The sequence below is a fragment of the Mytilus californianus genome, unplaced genomic scaffold (genome assembly GCF_021869535.1).
Source record: "Mytilus californianus isolate M0D057914Y unplaced genomic scaffold, xbMytCali1.0.p SCAF_10, whole genome shotgun sequence".
NCBI classification, from domain to species: domain Eukaryota; kingdom Metazoa; phylum Mollusca; class Bivalvia; order Mytilida; family Mytilidae; genus Mytilus; species Mytilus californianus.
Window position 1 is genome coordinate 24,588,969 of NW_026262582.1, and position 22,364 is coordinate 24,611,332.

Here is a 22,364-nt window from a genome sequence, read left to right on the forward strand (position 1 = left end):
TCTATGGTCTGCAAATTATGGAAAGAAATATTACAAGGAACATAAAAGCTACAACTCCTCAACTTATAAGACAACTCTGATGAGTCCATTCTACAAATATTACGTACTTTTACAGAGAAAGCATATTTATCCTGATGTGGACATACACAAAGATCTGGAAGGTCCTCCTCTATGTGTTTAAACTTCTGGTATTTTCTACTTATCACAACATCTGGACACACATCCACATCAGTAAATTTTCCCTTAGAAGAATATCTTACTGAAGAAAGTTTTGTATTCAATAAAGTTTTATTCTCCACAGTATGATTTTTGTTAACCGAAAATGTTTCACTTCTTGTTGTTGGTAGCTTTGCTATTACATCTTTATGCAAATTTTCATTTAATTTTCCAATATTTTGTGTATAACCTGAGAATTTTAGCTTATTCAAAAAGTTGGAATTTTCTGGAACAGATGGTAAAATTTCAGCACTGAGTTCCTTGCCAATATTGGCAAGAACGTCAAAAGAGTAAGGAATCTCTTGACCTCCTCTTTCTGTAGATGTACATTTCATCTTTACATTTTTATTTCCTAATTTGTTTCCATTCAAAGTACACTGTAATTCATTTTCTTCTGAATTCATTTCAAACGATTTATTTTCAACCATAATTGAACTAAAGCCTCCCTCAACTTCACTGGATACATTATTGTCTCCCTTGTCTTGTCCAAATTCATTATTGTCTCCCTTGTCTTGTCCAGATTCATTATTGTTTCCCTTGTCTTGTCCAGTTTCATTATTGTCTCCCTTATCTAGTCCAGATTCATTTTTCAAACTGTAAATTTTATCTGTTTGCTGTTGATTTTCACATGACTCACATTTTAAAAAATATTGAATTTCAGTGTCAGATTTATCAGGATTCAATACATCATCATTACGTTCTAACATTTCACTGTTTTCATTTTTTGAATGTAGCAAGTTTGAATTTTGGTCTGAACTTCTAGTATAATGTCCATGAGTGTCATGATTTATAACTGATTGATTTTGATTAATCTGAACATTTGTAAATCCCACATCATGACATAGATGCTTAACTGAAGAATGTCTATTTATGACTTCTTCTTTTACATCTAACTTGCCATTTTCTGAGCTCATTGCTTGACTTTCAATTAAATCCCTTTTATCAGAAGTAACGTTTTTCTCATTAATTTGCCTATTTTTAGCTATTTCTGTCTTATCTAAATTCTCATTTTCAATATCAATTCGTGATTTATCGATCAATTCATTTTTATCAACTCCTCCACTCTCTATATTTATTTGAGAAACATTTAATCCGTTAACTTTACCGATTTCAATCACACACGAACTTCGGAAGTATATCTCTCCATCATCATTATCATTATCATCCATGTTTACTGAAAGTTTCTCTTCCATTTTTTTCACCTTTTTAACCTTTTACTTATAACTATGGTCCATAATGCAACCTTTCAATGGATTAAAACATTGTAATGACCAAGTGTCTGGAGATTTAAAGCTTTAAAACACCTGTAACATGTACCCGATATTAGGTAAATTTCACTAAAATGAGGCTCAATATGAGTACCATTTTTCCAAATTGTCTTGCCTAGCAATTAGAATGAAGTTATATAACCATATCTGTCATCACTTGCTAAAACTTCATTTTAATCTACAGTAGCACACCTCAAAACTGAAATTAAAAATTGTCCAGTTTTTTTTAGCTTAATATGTTTGAAACTTAATTATTTTTCCTTTAAACTGATCATGCTGATCAAATTTCAAAACATTTCATGAAGTTAAATCCTTTTCAATGAACTGTGACCTTCTCTATTTATAATTATCTGTCCATGTCTTTTCCCAATTATTCCAATACTTTTCCTGCCATTTAATACCCCATTAATTCACATTTGATCTTCAAATTCTCTCATTAAAATTTTCTGACCTTGACCTTCCACACTTTTTTACTTATGCAACAGTTCAAATTGAATGTATTTGAACGAATCATACTTATTTCCTTTTATATTCTAATTTCTGAATGATTTAAAAAATTGCATCATTTTGATGCAGTCATTCCAATACCAAAATATCACCAAACGGTCACTTTCATATTTAACTAAAATTTGACCTAGCCAAATGGTCACTGCGAACAGCTACTTATATTAACATGTTTATAAAACTGAATTTCAATTTTAATCCTTATTTATTATTGATCTAAATAGATGTCCTCCCCTGGGTGGATCTATTGATAAAAGTAGTAATTAATCCACTACGTAAATATTTTGATCCGATCATTGAAATTTTAATACACATCCACAATACAGATCCGTATCACATATTGAAAATCCAGCAATCAAAATAAATGCATGATTTTGCAAATATTTTCCTCACCATTATATTTACTTGTACAGCTAGGTACTATTTGAAATGTTTTGAAAAAATCTATTTCTGTATCAAAATACCCATAGTACTTGATAACCATAAAATGCTTTCAGATTTTTGTGTTGCTCCAGCAAATTTAATGTATGCTTGTCTTCCAGGAAAATCCATAATACTTATTGTATATAGACAATAAAAACATTATAATTGTAGTACCATTTTCAATGCAAAAATCCTTTTAAATTTATTATTTAACAGCCATAGAAACATTCCATAACAGTACTGATAATGTTCATCTTACAATAGGCTCCAGGTGCAATGCTAATAGATATTTTTTTTCAAATTCCATATTTTCTTGACGAAGTACAAACATAATTCAAATTGTCGTCAAAACGGCAAGGTTGCTTTTTTTGAAAATCAACTTTAAATCAATATTGCTGTCCTCAAAGAACTTTTTTACAAGGATTTTTTCCTGAACATTTCCTTATATCCAATGCTTCATCTAACAATTCAGCCGCAAGTTATGAGAGAGATATCAACATGAAGAAATTCAATATTTTTACTTAGCGTAACGTAACAACCACATAGGTAATTCATCCATTACATATTTATTGATCAATTAGAATTAAAATTTATGAAGTAATTTTAATCAATTTAAATTTCAAAATTTAAATATCTGAAAGTTTTCCAAAAAATTTTGTTTACACTGCGACGATATTTAATTTTGACAGCAGGAATTCGGAAATGAAATATAAATCAAAGTTCAGCCAAGGAATTAAGTCAGTTTGCACGAAAACACCATTTGAAAGTAACTGTTGACTTCGTTTTTGTTATAGGTTAAAAGAAATAGATTTTAATAAAAATATTTATGATTATGTCAACATTCACCGAGTCATCTATTTATCAATGAACTAAACATTAATGAGAATTTAAAGAGCTAATACGAAAGTATTTTTAGGTTACTTATATTCAAATCTTTTCAAAGAACATTGTCCTCTTTTTATTTACCTATTTCCATTCATTTGAATGTACAGTACATATCTTTTGATAGTCAATTTATATTTGTAAGTCACTGTGACCTACTTATGTTTATAGCACTTACAGGTAAAAAATTATCTTCAAAGTTGAAGAAATAGGGGAGTTACAATTTTATTCAACATAAAAAGATACATACAGAATCTGAATATGATAGAGCTAAATAATTGAAAATTAGAATTTAATCCATCATAAGGGTGAAGGAATATTCTATGAGATATAGTGGTGCCCTCCCGGTCACCTTTTTCTCAAAAGATGTTTTATACCATATTTGATTCTTTTCCAGAAATTCACAATTATTCCCCTTTTTGTGTGTTATCATGAGGCTTCTTTTTATGAAATTACACTGGTAAAAATAGAAAACATGTTAGAAGTGTGATATCTAATGAGAGCTAGTGAAGAGCTTGCACAATTAAAACACAGCAATCCTTATAAAATACCGAACTGATACACTGCTCATGGCCACAAAAGGGTAAGGAATTTTAAATCTATAGCTACACTGACTTTGCACCATATCAAATGATAAAGGGCATACATCTTGAACAGTAATATTCAATCATCAAAAATCAAATTTGAGCTGAATTTTTAAGGTTTGTGATTTGATCAAGTGGTACTCAAATTGCTTAAATGCTGAATTAACATTTCAGGCTTTATATTATGTATATTTCATTAGCTACTTCATAAATATTTAGTGGGTTCTAGCAAAGAGTTGTCTCAACCTGTAGCTGGAATCGCAATATAAGAATCTGACAATGGTCTACTAATTTGGTAAAAAGTGGGTGTGGCACCTAAGTTTTCAAATCTTATATCTTAGCAAATGATGGTGTATAAACAGTATTTGATACAGATTGGATTGGATTAGGGTGTGGATTTCCACTTGCAATCGTGATTCAATGAATTTCAATGATCACGACATCATTTTTATTCTCTTTCATCACATGCAGCCTGTTAAAAAACATCAGCATTACTATTTGTTTTGTTTTTTAGTGGAATGCATGCATGCTAGTCTTATTACGGTGAATCACAATTACAAGGGGAAATCCACACCCTTTTATTGAATCCAATCACTATCAAATGCTGAATATAAACCATGATTTGTTAAAATTTAAGATTCAAATTACAGAAAATCAAAGCTTTCATATTTTTTATGTTGATGACTGCCACATTCCTTTGAGTTATATATATTGAGATTATTATCTATTTAGGGCGGGTCGTAAACTTTACTACAATAAATACTTTTATGCATTTTCAATGATCACGACATCAATTTTTACTTCATCTAGACATTTATGTTTGCATATTTAATCAGGTAACTTTCAAAAAGAAAATTAAACGAAAATTCGCATCAATAACATTTGTAGTTTGAAAAAATGACAAAACTATATACATCATATAGCTCAGCTAAATCAATCTATTAGGCCATGTATATATAGTATATATATATATATCTAACAAATTTACTGTCTTAAATAGACTGTTTTGGCAATAAAACGAGATATTGTATAAATTTTAGTTGACCAATTTAGGTTGTACAAAGGGTCTCAGTAAATGACCAACCAGAAAGACCAAAATAGTGATGCTCCTATAACAAATGCCATTTTTGAATTAGTCAATTAGCAGAACAGCCATTTGTTCCCAGCAACTATAAACATCTAAAGGTCACCATACATCCCTGAACAAGGATCACTTCAGACACAAAAATTTCCAAGTTTGAAACAAAGTGAAATGCCAAGAATCAACAGTAACAACTCGCATCAAGGCAGTTTTCTGCTTTTACCCATGAAAACCTTGGGAGAGTAATTTGAAATGAAATTTACAACATATCTATCAACTTTTAAAAGTTACATCAACATTGATTATTCTGTCATAACAAGTATTTTACAACCTTCCCTAAACCAGCTGACTCATTAATTCCTTGTTCAAACTATTACCTTTACAGCACTATACTAATACTTTCCTTAAGTTTATCATTGTAATAAGGACCCATTCCTTTATACCCCTATACATTGCACCCACTGAAGTATTGAAGTGTTCTCAAGTTTGTTTGTTCACGTACGTTTGTTGTTTTGTTTACTAAGAATAACAAATAATGGAGATAAGGACTCACAATGTTTACTAACATTTGAATGTTACAATATTTAATGGGAGATAACTCAAAATTACTTGTGGTTATTTTGAATGCTACTACAATTAAAAATTTAACTTTGTGAAAGTTCAATTTCTTTTTAGATTTATAAAATAAATCAAAACAAACAAAAAGGCACATATATATGTCTTCAGTTTATACTGTAAAATATTTACTAGTATGTTCAGAATTTATTTTTCAAAAAAGGTACATTGTATTTCCAAAATTTTACAAAACAACAATGATACTATAATATATTATTAGAAATGGACAGTGATTTATTGTTTTAGGCTGTCTTAATGGCAGTAAGTTAAATATTTGCAAGTAATATCCATGATATGAAGTCCTTGAGTTTCCCCCCTTTTATTAGTTAATGACTCATGCCAATTCTTGCAAAAAAGAGGCAAAAGAAACCAAAAGGACATTCAAACTCATAAGTCGACAACAAACTGACAAAACCATGGCAAAAAATGGAAAACGACCAAATGACAAACAACAGTATTCAAAACACAAAATAGAAAACTAAAACCTGAGCAACACGAACAACAATTTTTCAAAGATTAAGAACTGACTACTCATAATTAATTCCCAGAGGATATAAACCTTGAGACTTACAATATAAAAAGAATTGTTACTGGGTTTATTATGGAGCTGTAATTGGCTTTATGATCACAAAACGTTTTGGAAAACTTATACTAATATGACTTAAGTATTTTAAATCCAACTTAAATAATAATTATAACGGTAGACAGCAGTATATGTGTAGTATAGTCACACATATGCCTGTTTAATCATTATGTCAAATTTCATTACACCAGAAATTTAATTCATTTACCATTGGAATCAAGTTTCATATCAATGTATATGTCAATGGTAGATACTGTTACATATTTATACATAATATTACATTTAATATCAAGGTTGCAATACACATGTATAACATTTTAAGATTACTCAAGGGAGACAAACTATGACAAATTTCATTATTATAAAATTTCTCAATGGTGAAAAATTATAACAAATTAACTTATCAGGGACAGACGAAATTACATAATAACAAATGAACACTTTTTCCTTTAAAGAGGCACTAGCTACGAGATATATAAAAAATATAAAATATGATATTTTTTGTTCAATCAATAATGAAAGTGAAATAGTGAAATAATATATCGCTTTTAGCAGCCAGTATGGTTCAATTTTGTCAAAATAAGCTAAGAAACATTGATGATGAATTATTTACTTGCAAGTGAATAATTCAACCTCATTGAATCGTATTCATGTGAACTTCAATTTAACCCCTTAGCTAGAGATGGATACCGCATGCTTTGTGCCTGTTCAATTATTTAAATGAAAAATTAAATTAAATTGACCTAGAAAAATCCAAATGCACGAGTCTGATATCTATTTATATCTATATTTATGTTTATATCGCTTATATGGCAATCGGAGGTGTTCGGAGGTCAACTAGACAGTTAATTAGATGGCGTCTAGACTAAAATACACACGAAACGAAGCTACATATTATCGAGCCCATGCTGGTATATTGTTTATTTTAGACTTTTTAAAATTTGGACATATGTTTTACATTGTTATAAATCAAATATGAGAATTTGAGTCAAATCGGTGAACATGAATTTGACAGCTAGTGCCCCTTTAAGAAAAACTACTTTATAAATTTACATAAAGAACAATTTATTTCTTTAGATTTTTTGAAGAAACAAAAGCATGTTTGAAATGTGGCAAAATTTAACTTTTACACATTTTTACACATCAAAAAAGATTTGAAAGAATTAGGTAGTGAATATAGATAAAATGATTATATTTTCTAAGACTAATAATGCTTCTTTTTCTTTTTGTTAAGCAGAAAAGCCCAACTACCTAGCAGTTAGTTTTATCTCCATTTATTTGACCCAAAGAATCATGGTAGCTCTGAAGTACAGGGATTTCATTTAGGAAGAAATTCTGATAGGTGTGATCTACTCAAATTAAATAATGCTGAGTCAGCAAAATCTTATGATTTCTTTTAAAGATAATTTCTTACAATTTTTTGCTGTTATATCTTTTATTTATTGATTTTTTGCATTCAAAGACAGGTTGAAGGTTGAACCCTGGTCAGAGCAAGATACATCTATCTACCTTTCTTATCACAATGCTATCAGGATTATAAACTTAGTAATTAAAAAATATAATTGATTTTTCCACTTCATTAAGCACTATGATAAGAGGTATATTATTGATGAAAAGTAATAAAGTTACAATAAAACTCTTACTTAGTTAATGGAAAGTGTTAAAAAATAATAAAATACAATACATCAATAAGAATTTTTTTTTATAGTAAACATGTCGCATTTGTAAAAAGTGTCCAAGTTAGGGCATTCTCAAGCTGACAACAGTTCCACACATCACAATATATTTCATTCCGTTTTAAAATTGAGTTTTCTAGATTGCTGTTTGTATGATTTATATATCGAGAAGACAAGAACACATATTAAACTTGTTCTACAACACTTCTTACTATTCATAAAGTTTGATGGTATGTGGTAGGGGCACAGGAAAAGCTTTGGTGGTTTTTAAGCATGGGGATTTTACAATAATTCATAAAAGCTCAAGATTTAATTGTATCGGTACTGAAAATGCTAACAGTATGGAAAATTCAAGTGATGGACAGACGGACAGACAGGGGATAAAACACTACCCCCCCCTCCTTCGGATACTTTACCAACTTAGTACATGTAATACCAAAAATAAAGAAATAGTCAAAAACACAACAACCAAAGTTCCATAAATCTTAGGTAGAAGCACCAAAAATAATAAAAGCTAAAACACAGTAAAACCAGTAAATCTTTGTTAAATATTTTTGAATAGAATAAAACATCCAAACCACAAGGAGATTTACAAAGACTGATGAGATGTAAAACTTAACCAAAATCAGTGAGCCAACAAATTTTCTGATCTCAAGTTTTATTTACTAAATGACCAAATGACCTCTTTGAACAATGAATCTAAAAAAATATGACATAACATTTAATCTTTATAATCTTTAAAAGTATCGAAAACTTGAAAGCTTGAGGTTTCATCCCATGGTGGACATATGTTTTATTTAGAACACAAGATATATAGTAAAAGTTGGCATGTTTCTGAGTCAACAGTATATGTATACAACTTTTACCTTCAATAGGCCTGGATGTTTTCCAGGATAGAGCAATGCACTTCTGACCAAAGTGATTCTTTATCTATCATTATGACATTCAAAATCTTTTAAAACTATTTAAGAAGGATTTATAAACTATTCATGTCACCATTGAAGAATCACAAATTGTAAAGATTTAACACACCAAAAATTTTCAATCTGGATCAAACAATTTATTCAACTGAAATAAGTATTATTTATCTTTCCATAACAGTTTATTTAATATTTCAGTGCTAAAATTCTTCAAGTATAAAAATATTTTTTTAACGAATTCAGTTTTGCAGGTTAAGTTTGAGGTGAAAATTACATGTAAAGTGTTCTAGTAAACTTGTTTGCATTTAGTGTTATTTATATTACACTTTAAAGGTAAATATAGGAGGCAATTTAACAAAATTGGAACAAGTTAATGGCAGTATAAGATCTTACAAGGTTAAATAGTTAAACTGACCACATTGACTAGGTAAGATGAACAAAACATGTTGGGCATCATGTCAATGAGACAGCAACCTTACTACAAAAATAATCAAAAGACACTCAGAGGGCAATATTTAGTCTTCAACAATAGACAGGTGTAATTACAATATGTCATGCTCCAATTCCTCCTGAGTCTTAAAAGGTTGTCAAAAAATTTAACATAAATAATCAAAGATCTGCCATCTAAACCCGACTCTCCAAATAATCAAAAACATTAAGATATGACATACCACAACTACTGACATGGTTCCTCACTTGGGACAGGCACATGACAATGTGGCAGAGTTAAAACTTATTCTGTATTAAAGCTGGCCAAGATCATTACATCTTCTCCCTTCTAGATCATTATAGAGCTCAATATGAAAGGTCAGATGTTGGAAATATGTCAATGAGACAGCAACCCAATAATATAATAAAATCATTGGCAAGACGTATTAGAGAAAAATTATATTATTTAACACAAAATGACTACCTTAAATATATCTTCTATGTTTAGATTACTGATGTCGTTCCCTTCTGCCATAGTGTCAGTGTGGCTTCATCCATCCCTAGAACTTCAATTCCCAGAATATATTTAATTCCATGATTAACTTTTTACTTCCAATGTATTACAACACAACACAAAGGTTTTTGTTTTCAAAACTCTCACTGCAACTGAGTAAATATTTAATAAAAAATCTTGTCACTTGGTTGTTTAAGTCCATGAAAATAAAGGTTATCTAATCCAAATGCTGAGAGACAATTGCCAGTTCTCTGATGATCAGAAATTATTAGTACTTCAAACTTTTACATCAATGTTTTAAAATCCAATATATCGTATGAACAAATTGTAAACCAAACTTACTTTTCACTAGTTTTACTTTCCCTTTTCAAATTAAATTCACACATCGAGTATGGATTAAATTCAAAGTATTAAATTATTTATATCTATAGGCAAACTTTATCACTTTTAAAAGACGAGAAAAATCGTTATCAATGAGAAAACACTTTTTCATAAAAACACACATGCCAATAAAATCCTTTCCATTTTAAATTCCTCAGTTGATAAAATATATCAAGCAATCAAGATTTTGTAAAACAGTGGACATATGCTAATCCAGAGATATGACCAACAGTGGTTAAAGTCACCAGGATCTGTAATTCGTACTCACACTAAACTATCATAATCGTAAAACCTGTATTAACTTAACATGGTATACAAACAAAAGACCCGAATCATTGATTTAAATGCCTCGTCGAATGATTTAAACGTTTAAATGTGATAAATTTACTAACAGTCAAATCTACAAATTGAAAAGGTTTGAATAGTTCACACTATCTCGGGAATGACGAGGTATTCCATTTTGGCTTAATCCACGGTTGTGGAATTATTATTCATAATTGCGTGGACGAGATAAGATAGTTTTGAACTATTTTACAGTATCATGCTGGTGTGTAAACAATGTCTATATTGTCTGATAGAATGTAAACAATATCACAATGTATTTAGATATTGTAAGAATAAAAGGATAGTGTTTAATAGGTCTATCATAATAGGTCTATCATAATTATTTACGACTCCAGTGACGTTACATTTTTTTTTTGTGTTGTCCATACATGATTCTAAACTTAAATTCTTGTACCTATTTCTTTGAAAAAAATACCTTGCAATGCAAATTTCCATATATAATTTCTATTTCAAGGGGTACAATGGTACAACTACCGTAAAAATAGTTGATCATAGCTGATTATCAAATTTGTCCAAGATCTTGCTGATAGAAACCCTTATCATAAACTTCATAAAAATTCTACAAGAAAAACATGCATGAGAGTGCACTTACAATGCAATTTTCAATATAGATTACATTCCAAAGGGTCATAATTCTTATAAAAATATTTGATCCAAACTAATTATTGAATCTGTTAAAGACATTACTGAGATAAACCTCAAATTTTGATCTCATGAAAAAAATAAGAAATGAAGAGAATTAATCATGAGGGAACAAGGAGGGGCGGAAGGACCTTTTTCGAGACGTTGGGATTGGGCCTTTAATTTTGTGGGAATTCGGGATTTGGCCTTTATCTTTAAGTACCTGTACAAGTAATGGGAGAGAGCTTAATAACATCTTTTCTCTTTTAAATTATATTTAATATCCAAATGGGCAAACTTCCATAAGCTGCTTTTGTATATTTCCTATAACAAATTATTGAAACAATTCAACCATCAGACAATGATATGTACATCTATTGTTCACATCCATAATATTTACTTAATGAGCCAACCATCACGTTATATTTTATTGAATGGTATGATAGACTGCTATCTTAAATATATATCTTTTTTATTAATACCTAAATGGTCATGTATGCTAAATATTCAAATGTTTAAAATAGATCATAAACTACATACTAAGTTATATAAAAATATGTTGTGTTATTTAACTAGATTTTTGGGTCTTTAACAATGAAACTAGGTCAAAGAAGACATTTACCTACATTATTAATATGGTATTTCAAGGACTTGAAATGGTCATACTTTATTTTGTTAGATTATTTACAGAACAACCCTGTTTTATATTTTCAACAAAATTTCTTTTTGTCATAAGTTAAAAATAGTTAAAACAATCTGCCAATTGCACAGCAAGAACTATTGATGTATATGCAATACTAAGGGAGATAATCCAAATGTTTATATGGAAAGTACAATCTAAGCATTATTTATCACCAGGGATTAGGCATTACATTTGGGAGTCTGCATAGGATACATGAGTCAAATTCTGAGGTGGGCCTTAAATTCCAAATTTGAAAAAATGATATTTGGGAAAATAAAGAAATAAAAGGTTGAGAAATTAAGATTGATTACAATGTTAAATCAAAATATGTATCATTACATTTTCAGTTCTAGATTCTCCATTAAGATATCTTTGGACTGTATCAATAAAAAGAGATATGGCATATATGTCAATGAGGCAGCAACCCAACCACACATTCTTATTTGAATAGTTATTTCTAAGTTCTGCTCAGCATGAAATAAAAGAAGAATGGGTCTGAGGTCACGAATGCCCCCGCTCAAGCTTCAAACAAACAAAAATGGAATGGACAGACAGAAAAACGGAAAGACAGAAGGATGGATTGACGGACGGTCAAGGGTAACACTTAATGCCCCCGTCGCCTATGACGGGGCATAAAAAGGAATTTTCAAAAGGTTTTGGTTCCAAACACATTATGAGGGCATCTGCATTTCAACTGACATGATGATCATTGTTAACTTGAAATCTATGAAAAATATGTCCAGTATACACAAGTCTCTTTAAACTGATTTGACAAACCTGCGCCTCATCTCTGAAACCATCAGCTATCTTGAAGGCATTGGCCATTTCTGTTTCTTTTGCTTGCAGTTCATCCACAAACTCCTGTAACATAGAAAATATCAAAATTGTTAGTCTACTATATGGGTTTTAAATATAAAAAAAAAGAAAAGGTTTACACATAATCACAAATAAAACTGTCCAATATCAGCTTTGCCTGAACCTTACTTATTGCACAATAATATAATTTTTTTTAAATTACAGGCAAAATGTAACCTTTCACTCATATCAATTAATTACTGAAGCACTGGTTACTGTGTGCCTAGATTGTACCCTCCAGGATTGAAAATCTATCTTCAACAGTATAAGGCAAATGTATTTTTACTGCCAAAAAGTTGATAGACTCATATCATGATAAACAAGCATTCTGAGAGTATTGCATGGCAATACATAGTCCCCTACCGGGTAAAAATTCATTATACTGGAACAAAATGCTAACTTGTTCTATAACTTGTCATGGTGTAAACAAAAAGTAAATATCATGTCAATATCTTCAAGCATGACTAAAAACAGTGTTGAAAACTGATTATATGAGTGAATTTTTCAAGTCCAAGGACCATAACTCTGCACAAAATTATTAGACCGAAACAAAAATTTGAACTTGATCTGTAACTTGTCATGATAAAACTATATACCAATTATCAATCAATATCTTTTAAGCATGATGAAAAAACATTAGATATGATTAATAGTTCTCTAGAATTAGATATGATGTAATACAGTGTATATCTATTTCAAATTATAATCAGATATAATTAATAGTTCCAAATATTTTTTTCTTTCATTTGTCACAAACTAATATAGATTTGTAACTTATCTATAAAATGTCAACAACTTTTATCTACACAATGTAATGTATTGAAATATATACATTAATAAAAATAGATTATTATCTAATTAAAGGATTACTCTTCATAATTTTTTTTGATATATATAGCATTCAGAAAATATACTAAATAACAAACAAACCCGTCAAAAAATTCTTCAAATAGTTTAACAAAGAATGTCTTTTAAAAAATGAGTTAACTCCCTTTGTACAGAAATATGGTTTAACATAGTACTCTAACATTAGATATGGTCCAGAGTTATGGTCCATAACTCTGGACTAAATCATCAGACCGGAACAAAATTCGAACTTGATCTATAACTTGTCATGATAAAACTTTATACCAAATATCAAATCAATATCTTCAAGAACGAAGAAAAAAAGTGTGGAAAGCTGATTTGCCGGACTGATGGATGGACAGACTAACAGACAGACAGACAGACGGACGGAGTGCAAACCTAAAGTCCCCTTCGACTTCGTCGGTAGGGGACTAATAAAGAAGAAGCATAATATAAGAGTTTAAGTTTACTGTTACTGTAAATTTGTGTGTGTATATATATTATTTCAGTATTTAAACAATGAACAACATTGCAAAATGACTTATTGCGACTTCATAAAATTCTACATACATATAATGCTACCAAAATTTAAATGTGAATTTTTATTTTTTTCGAAACCGATCCTTTCACAATTTTTGCATTAGTGAAAACATAGCAGAAATTTGTGAATGTACAATAATTTATAATCAGCTGATGAATCAATAAATTTTCAATTGCATTTCAAAGGAATTAAGATTCATATCAAAAAGAATGTAGACGACTATATGTCTCTGACTATACAAGGGTGTAGTAAAGTTATCAAGATGTCTTGCATAATTGTTTCGGTCTAATCCTTTGACCGAGTCAATAAGATTAAAGTTACAGCATTATCAGTCCAATGAAAACTAATTTGTAAACTATAATATACTCACATTAAAAATAAAATTATCCCATTACACAATATTTATATATAATCCAACAATAAAAAAACAGTTTTCTATTTTGGACCATTTTTTTTTTCAATATTTCAAAACATAATTTGGTTACATATTGTACTCTAATCACCATATTTATACATTCGACATATTACAACACATTTAGAATTTATGAATATGTCTTAATCCTAGATTAATTAAGATTAATTTTTCCGTATTACATTTCGCCAAATTGAAATTAAATCCATGTACACAAACAAATGAACAACAGTCTATGGTCAAAATTTTTTTTTAAAATGTATAAACCTTGTTCGTGTATCTACATACCAACATGTTGTGTGTTCTTTTAATCAAAACATCAAAGATTTTAAACTGCTTCAAATGATTTGGACAATTTATGATGAACTTTATAAGGGGATATAGCTAGCAATAGCCCCAGTACAGATAAAGCAAGTCTCCTTAGCGAGACAAACATTTAGGTCGCTTGAGGCTTGACCTTAAAAAATTTGGTGTAAAATGGTGAAGAATTGTGGCATTGAGTGATCCTGCTGTCCAATTAATAAAAAAAAATACATAACCTTAATAATTTTGTTAAATTTATCCCAAAAGTGCCAGGAACTTTGAAAATTGAGCCCTTTTGTTTAAATTTCGTTTTAGAAAAGTATTGAATTTAAGGATAAAAAAAGGTCAAATGGGTCAAAGTCACATGATCCCAAGTTGTATTTTATTTCATATGAAAAAAAACCATATCACTTCCAGATTTGCAAAACGTGAATATTACCTGCTTATCTTACCTTAATTACACACTATACTCAGAACATGATTATGGAATATGTGAACATTGTTTCAATTTCAAAATGTTATTGTAACATGTATCAATTAAACTAAAAATTTTGAAAACTTTAAACCAATGTCCAGAGTTTTACATATCTTTACATAAATAACCAGAAGTTCAGATGATCGAGTTCAATTCTTTACTTCATTATCATACTTAAACACGTTAAACAAGGGATTTATAACAATTTATAAACATTATCTATCTCCCTTTATTAAGATCTGACAGGTTTAGTATATAGATGACTTCTGACAAAAGTTATTAAAATTTATGAGGCGAATACCAAACATGTATCAATTTGAAAAGATTAAGCCGTTTACAGTTCATTTGGACAAAAGGGAGAATGTGGTTAATATCAATGAGCAGTTACTCAAACATAAAAGGAATTCTATATAGAAAATATTCATTCACTAGACAAATTTTTACCCATGAGCTATGCTGAGGTCATACTACAAAGATGACTTTATTAATCAATCAACTTTTTCTGTGATGTAATGACATAAGCTTAGCATTGTGCAGGAATGCTAAAGTCTTCTCTAATATTGGAGAAAAAAGCTCTTACTCACGAGTGCCAAATCTTTTTTCAAGGCCAATGCAGAAATTTGGTTTTACTTTCTATAAAACTGTCACCAAGTCTTTAGCTTAAATGTGAATGGCCTGACCTTTGGTCAACAAAAAAAAGCCCTCTTGGGCAGCTAGAAGGACTGCCATTTTAAACTCTGCTCTAATTTCTTAGTCCTCTAAATATGTGAATGCATATGAAGGGCTTTTTTTCTTTTGAGCATATTCCATCATTATAACTTAATTCTTAAACAATATAAATAGATATCAAGAAGATATCAAAGAGATAGTCACAACAACATCAAAATCAAATCTGAAAAGACTTGTTTAGAAAGAATTACCACCATACACATGTGTGTACATCTTAATATAAGAACTTCTCAGATTAAAAATGGTAGAAGTCTGAACTTTTTTTAAACGTTGGATTTCACACCAAAAGGAAAATTATAGATCCCAAACAAGACTATACTATATTGTATGATCCAATGTTGTGTAAATACACAATTTGACTTTACCTTTTGTATTTTTTATCTATATATCTTTAAAACATTTGTGACATAACTGATAATCTATTCTGTCAATCTATTTATAATTATTTTCTTTTGGATTAAAAACAACATTAGAGGGTTTTCTTTTCTTTGGTTAATGTAGAATTCAAAGGACTTTATCTATAGCAAAAGTGAAAAAGCTGCTTTAATTAAACAACTCAATAACTTTTGAATTCACAGCACTCAATATATTGTACAAATTCACAGTCCTCGATATGCATAAATTTACAGTACTCAACATACACAAACTTAACCATTATAAAGAATCAAAACTACTTTTGTAAAGATGTATAAAATAACAATTCTTATGTGATAAAGTTCCCTTCAAACCATTACTTATTACCTAACAAAATACATATTAAGCAATTATAAGGGTGAAGAAAATCACACATGTGTATAAAAACTTGATAAGATTTATAACTAAAACCAAGGTGAAATTCTTCCAAGAAGTAACACACAAAATTTGGGGAAAATATAGAAATAAATGATTTTACCGTATAACAAAAACCATCCTCTTCCTCGAAATTAAACATAAACAATGAAGTGTGAGCCATATTATCGTCGTCCATGATAAGTCCGTTGTTTACGTTTTATAAAGATGAACCTGTTTCATGGTCAACATACTTTTTCATCAATAAAAATTGAAATTGTTACATGAATTCCTCAAGTTGTTTGATTTTAAACAATCTTATTCATGCATGTGTTTTCTTTCATAGGATGACAATGGTTAGACTGAAGCTTGGGGCTTTTAATTGAAATACACACTATGATGGTCGTTTAAATGTTGCATAGCAAATTCCATTCAAGTAAATCATGAAATTTAAATAGAGTTGTTTCCCCTAGCATGTTAAACTACCACATGCTCTTAGTGGATAATGGGATTTACAATTTTATAAAAATTGACACACAGGTTTAACTAATCAAATCATTTCCCACACTGGGAGAGATGTCATAGATTATTTAAATACAAAGTCAAATTATATCAATCTCATTTTCTATACTTCATGCAAAAATTCATTCTTTTCCTGAAATGAATGTGTTTGTTAAATCTATGTATCATCTTCAAAGATTTTGTGTGATTTTCTACTAATTGATAATTTTCATGTTTAAAGTCCTATCTATTCATGCCCATGTCTAGAAGGGGTGTCTGGAAATTCATTTCAAATTCAATCACAGAAAAACCTACGAGAATTAGGCTATAAATGATAAACCTTCTCCTCCTCTGTTTCAGGTATGGTTGTTATTACCTGGTTTAAACTTGGATATAATCCTAAGATAGATTATAAACTCCCCCCTTTTTCATGTTTAAAACACCAATTAATCTTACCTTATAGTTCGTAAACTGTAACTCTATATCTTCATCTGAAGCCTGGTATTCCTCTGACAGCTCTATAGCTTGATCTAACCATTGGTCCAAGTCTTGTAAATTGCCGTAGAAATCTTCCAAGTCAGCAGACATTTTCCCAAACCTACGGCATCTTCCTTCTGTCTCTGTTGATGCCTAAAACATGAAGGGGATAAAATAATCCATAATCTTAACCTTTTTGCTACCAAATTTATATATTTTCTAGTTATTTTGTTACTACTGTGCATTCATTGCTATTTTGTGTATTTTTCCTCTGATCTTTTTTTTGCAATAGTTTTTCATATCATGCTACTGGCTTGAGATAGAAAATCATTGTCAAAAACTAAGAATGCATGTGACGTTGTCAAAGTAAATATCAACCACGTCATAGTAAAAATAGCGATAAACAGATAATCAATGGTCTTTCAAACTCAAGGATGTTTCTCTGCCAAATCTCATCTCAGGACTGTCGCCCTTCAATGAGATTGTAGCTGAGAAACACCCTCTTGTTTGAAAAACCATTGATAATCTATAAGTATGATAATTCTTCAAGAATCTCACATAGAGGTAATTTACTACAGCACCAAGAAAATGGTTACTGAATTTCAGAAATCATAATGTATGGAGAAGTTCATAATACTCTCTTTGAATCCTATAAACAGAATTATGAATAACCTATATTTCCATCTTCTGATTGGTCTCGAAAATTTGAAAAAAATACAGCTCACATTATTCAAGGTCATTTTCAGGAAAATAAAACATTTTTAAAAGGCTTACCCATAAAGAAGAGCTAAAATGTTCTCCAAACAACATGGTCAAGAAGTCCCACAGAATTGTCCATCCATGATTATCTCACAGACTGACAAAATTTCCTCAAAATTCACCAAAAACTATTTCTTGTTTACATATTGAACCTATATATGTATATATATATAACATGTAAATGTTTTCTGTAAAAAGGTACTTTAGACAAGATGTCCATAAAACATGTACTTTGACATACAATTAGGCCAAACAATGTATGTAGATTGTGTATTACCTCTGGGTACAACTCTAGTATCTAAAACTAATTAATTATTTGTTTTTAGGATAATTCATCCCTTAAATAACCTATGTCAAGTTTACATCAAACAGTGTGATACATACATGCAAATACTGTCAGTCTATATTGAGTCTTTACCAAGCCTTCACAAACCGTTTACATACCAATACTACATATATATAGAAATTTTTTAGAACAATTATCATTGTGATTATTGAAAATTATAAATGGACAATAAAATAATGCAAGACTAATCATTGTGATTTCTTTTTAAAATTTTGAAATGTGAGTTTTTTTATCAATGCAAATGTTTGTAATTATTTTAATAAAAACATTGCAATAGTTTGTGAACTTAGAGCACTGTACAACAATAACATGTAGACAAATACTGTCCATCTGGTCAGAGCTTTCACTCAGACCAATACTGTCTATCTGGTCAGAGCTTTCACTCAGACCAATACTGTCTATCTGGTCAGAGCTTTCACCCAGACCAATACTGTCTATCTGGTTAGAGCTTCCACCCAGACCAATACTGTCTATCTGGTCAGAGCTTCCACTCAGACCAATACTGTCTATCTGGTCAGAGCTTTCACTCAGACCACTACTGTCTATCTGGTCAGAGCTTTCACCCAGACCAATACTGTCTATCTGGTCAGAGCTTTCACCCAGACCAATACTGTCTATGAGCTTTCACCCAGACCAATACTGTCTATGAGCTTTCACTCAGACCAATACTGTCTATCTGGTCAGAGCTTCCATCCAGACCAATACTGTCTATCTGGTCAGAGCTTTCACCCAGACCAATACTGTCTATCTGGTCAGAGCTTTCACCCAGACCAATACTGTCTATGAGCTTTCACCCAGACCAATACTGTCTATCTGGTCAGAGCTTCCACCCAGACCAATACTGTCTATCTGGTCAGAGCTTCCACCCAGACAAATACTGTCTGTCTGGTCAGAGCTTTCACCCAGACCAATACTGTCTATCTGGTCAGAGCTTTCATTCAGACCAATACTGTCTATCTGGTCAGAGCTTTCACCCAGACCAATACTGTTTATCTGGTCAGAACTTTCACCCAGACCAATACTGTCTATCTGGTCAGAGCTTTCGCCCAGACCAATACTGTCTATCTGGTCAGAACTTCCATCCAGACCAATACTGTCTATCTGGTCAGAGCTTTCACCCAGACCAATACTGTCTATCTGGTCAGAGCTTTCACCCAGACCAATACTGTCTATGAGCTTTCACCCAGACCAATACTGTCTATCTGGTCAGAGCTTCCACCCAGACCAATACTGTCTATCTGGTCAGAGCTTCCACCCAGACAAATACTGTCTGTCTGGTCAGAGCTTTCACCCAGACCAATACTGTCTATCTGGTCAGAGCTTTCATTCAGACCAATACTGTCTATCTGGTCAGAGCTTTCACCCAGACCAATACTGTTTATCTGGTCAGATCTTTCACCCAGACCAATACTGTCTATCTGGTCAGAGCTTTCGCCCAGACCAATACTGTCTATCTGGTCAGAGCTTCCACCCAGACCAATACTGTCTGTCTGGTCAGATCTTTCACTCAGATCAATACTGTCTATCTGGTCAGAGCTTTCACTCAGACCAATACTGTCTATCTGGTCAGAGCTTTCACCCAGACAATTACTGTCTATTTGGTCAGAGCTTTCACCCAGCCCTTGCAAACCATTTACAAAATTATAACATATACATATACATTGTATATGGAATTAATTTGAACCAAACATACTATAAAAGAATAGGATTGACAAATGAAATTCTGAAGAAAAGGTCAATTTGAACAGAGTGTATACATTAAGCTAAGATTTATTTCCACTTTCTCACCTTTGGGATGAACTCCTGAATCTAATAGAAATTATTTACTTGTTTTGAGTACTAAGTCCTGACAACCAAAACAACCCTTTCACTTTTTGATTAGAAATTTTTCAAAACTCCACATAAATTCATGAGAGTAATTTTTTTCAACACTTCAGTTTACTTATTGATTTAGATTTCAGCACTTTTTTTTTCAAGGTATCATACAAATTCCTCTGATTTAAAAAAAATACCAAGAACATTTTATATTTAACAATTATTATGTGGTTTTCATTTATTTTTTTAAAGGGTAGCAATGCTTGCGATTTCATATTTTTTACAAATTCTACATACAAGCCTATAATGATTAAATTATTCTCGTTAACACTTAAAAGTGTTGTCCACCTATACCCACGAAAAAGTTTAGTTCCCAAAGAATAATTTTCAAGTTTCCAAAATAATTGAATAATGCCTTTCCTTACAATTGGCAGTGACACATTGGGACATATAGACGAAGCAATATCACAGTTAACCAAGTCCAAAAAATGATTCAGAAAATCATTGCTTTCGAGAAATTTTTGCAACTCCACAACTATTGATTAAAAACAAGACATAGGATTATTTTCCAATCTTAAATTTTCTCTATACGAAAAGAAATTACTATTCATGATTAAACACAACTACTTATCATCATTTTAGCAAACTTTTAGACCATATAAAACTAACTTACATCATTAAAGCGAACTTTAAGATCAGCCGTGTTGAACTTGAGTTTTTGTAGCTGCTGTGCTCCATCGTCTTTTTTGTCGACAGTACGATTGTTTTCTATCAACTCCTCGGCTTGTTTAATGGAGGTTTTCACTTCACCTTCATGCTTCAAAATGTCATCTTGTAATACCTACAATGAAAAGGTGCACTCTATTGTCAATACTTGTGGTATAAGGTAACATAATCAACAGGTTATTGTGGCAAGATCTACTTTATGAAGCAAATACATAAAGGTCTGTTAGCTATAAACCCAGGTTTAATCCACAATTTTTCTACATAAGGAAATACCTGTATCAAGTCAGGAATATGACAGTTCTTTCCCATTTGTTTGATGTGTTTGGGCTTTACTACCTACCCTAAATGTTCATGCCTACTCTGCCATTTTTGGGTAAGCACTCTTAAATTCCAGAAGTTACTTTTCCCTATCTACAATCATGACAATGTAGTCTATATAAAATAATTAAAAAATGAAAAAATGAAAATTCTTTTCCTACCTACCTTACCATTTTTTTTCTGCCAGGAGTTAAGAAACAACCATACATTTTTTCAGGCATAAACAACTAGTTTTTACAAACACTTTCTGAAATACTTTTTATTCAAATAGACATGATTGATATAAAACAAACCTGAATTTTATTTAGTTGAATATTTTTTATTCTCATTTCAACACATCCACATTCTAAGTAAGCCCCTCATACATCATCTGTTTTTATGGGAACATATTTTGAGGACAAAGACAAAATGCTACTATTTGTCATTTTAACTTTAAAACATAATTAACACCTGCAGTAAAAAATTGTGAATGGAAATATCTGTCAATTATCACAATAATTAACATATTTTTTCTGAATGATTTTTTAAAGTTATAAAAACCTTATTAGTGGGACTTAAACAGCAAAAATGTGCATTTCTTTAACTTGCAAAAGATTACAGAAAACAAAAGCTTATTGAAAAAATATTGTGGCCACACCTGAGAAAAAAAAATTGAAATACAAATCTATATTGTTATTAGTTGTTCAAATCTTTGTAAATTAGCCCACTTTTCTACATACACCATGTACACACATGACAAATGTAGTCAGAATGTAAACAAACAATAGCT

General features: G+C 30.6%; 1 protein-coding gene across 11 annotated transcripts in view; it reads right to left on the reverse strand.

The window, feature by feature from the left end:
• The window catches only part of LOC127717809 (dystonin-like), a 127,141-nt gene that overhangs the window by 57,411 nt on the left and 47,366 nt on the right, over positions 1-22,364 (reverse strand). For all 11 annotated transcript variants that reach the window (XM_052223640.1, XM_052223635.1, XM_052223639.1 and 8 more), the window contains 3 exons: positions 21,225-21,392; positions 17,611-17,784; positions 12,502-12,585 (listed from right to left, as the gene is read on the reverse strand). In XM_052223640.1, coding sequence (XP_052079600.1) covers positions 12,502-12,585; positions 17,611-17,784; positions 21,225-21,392 — 426 coding nt within the window. The remainder of the gene's footprint in view (positions 1-12,501; positions 12,586-17,610; positions 17,785-21,224; positions 21,393-22,364) is intronic.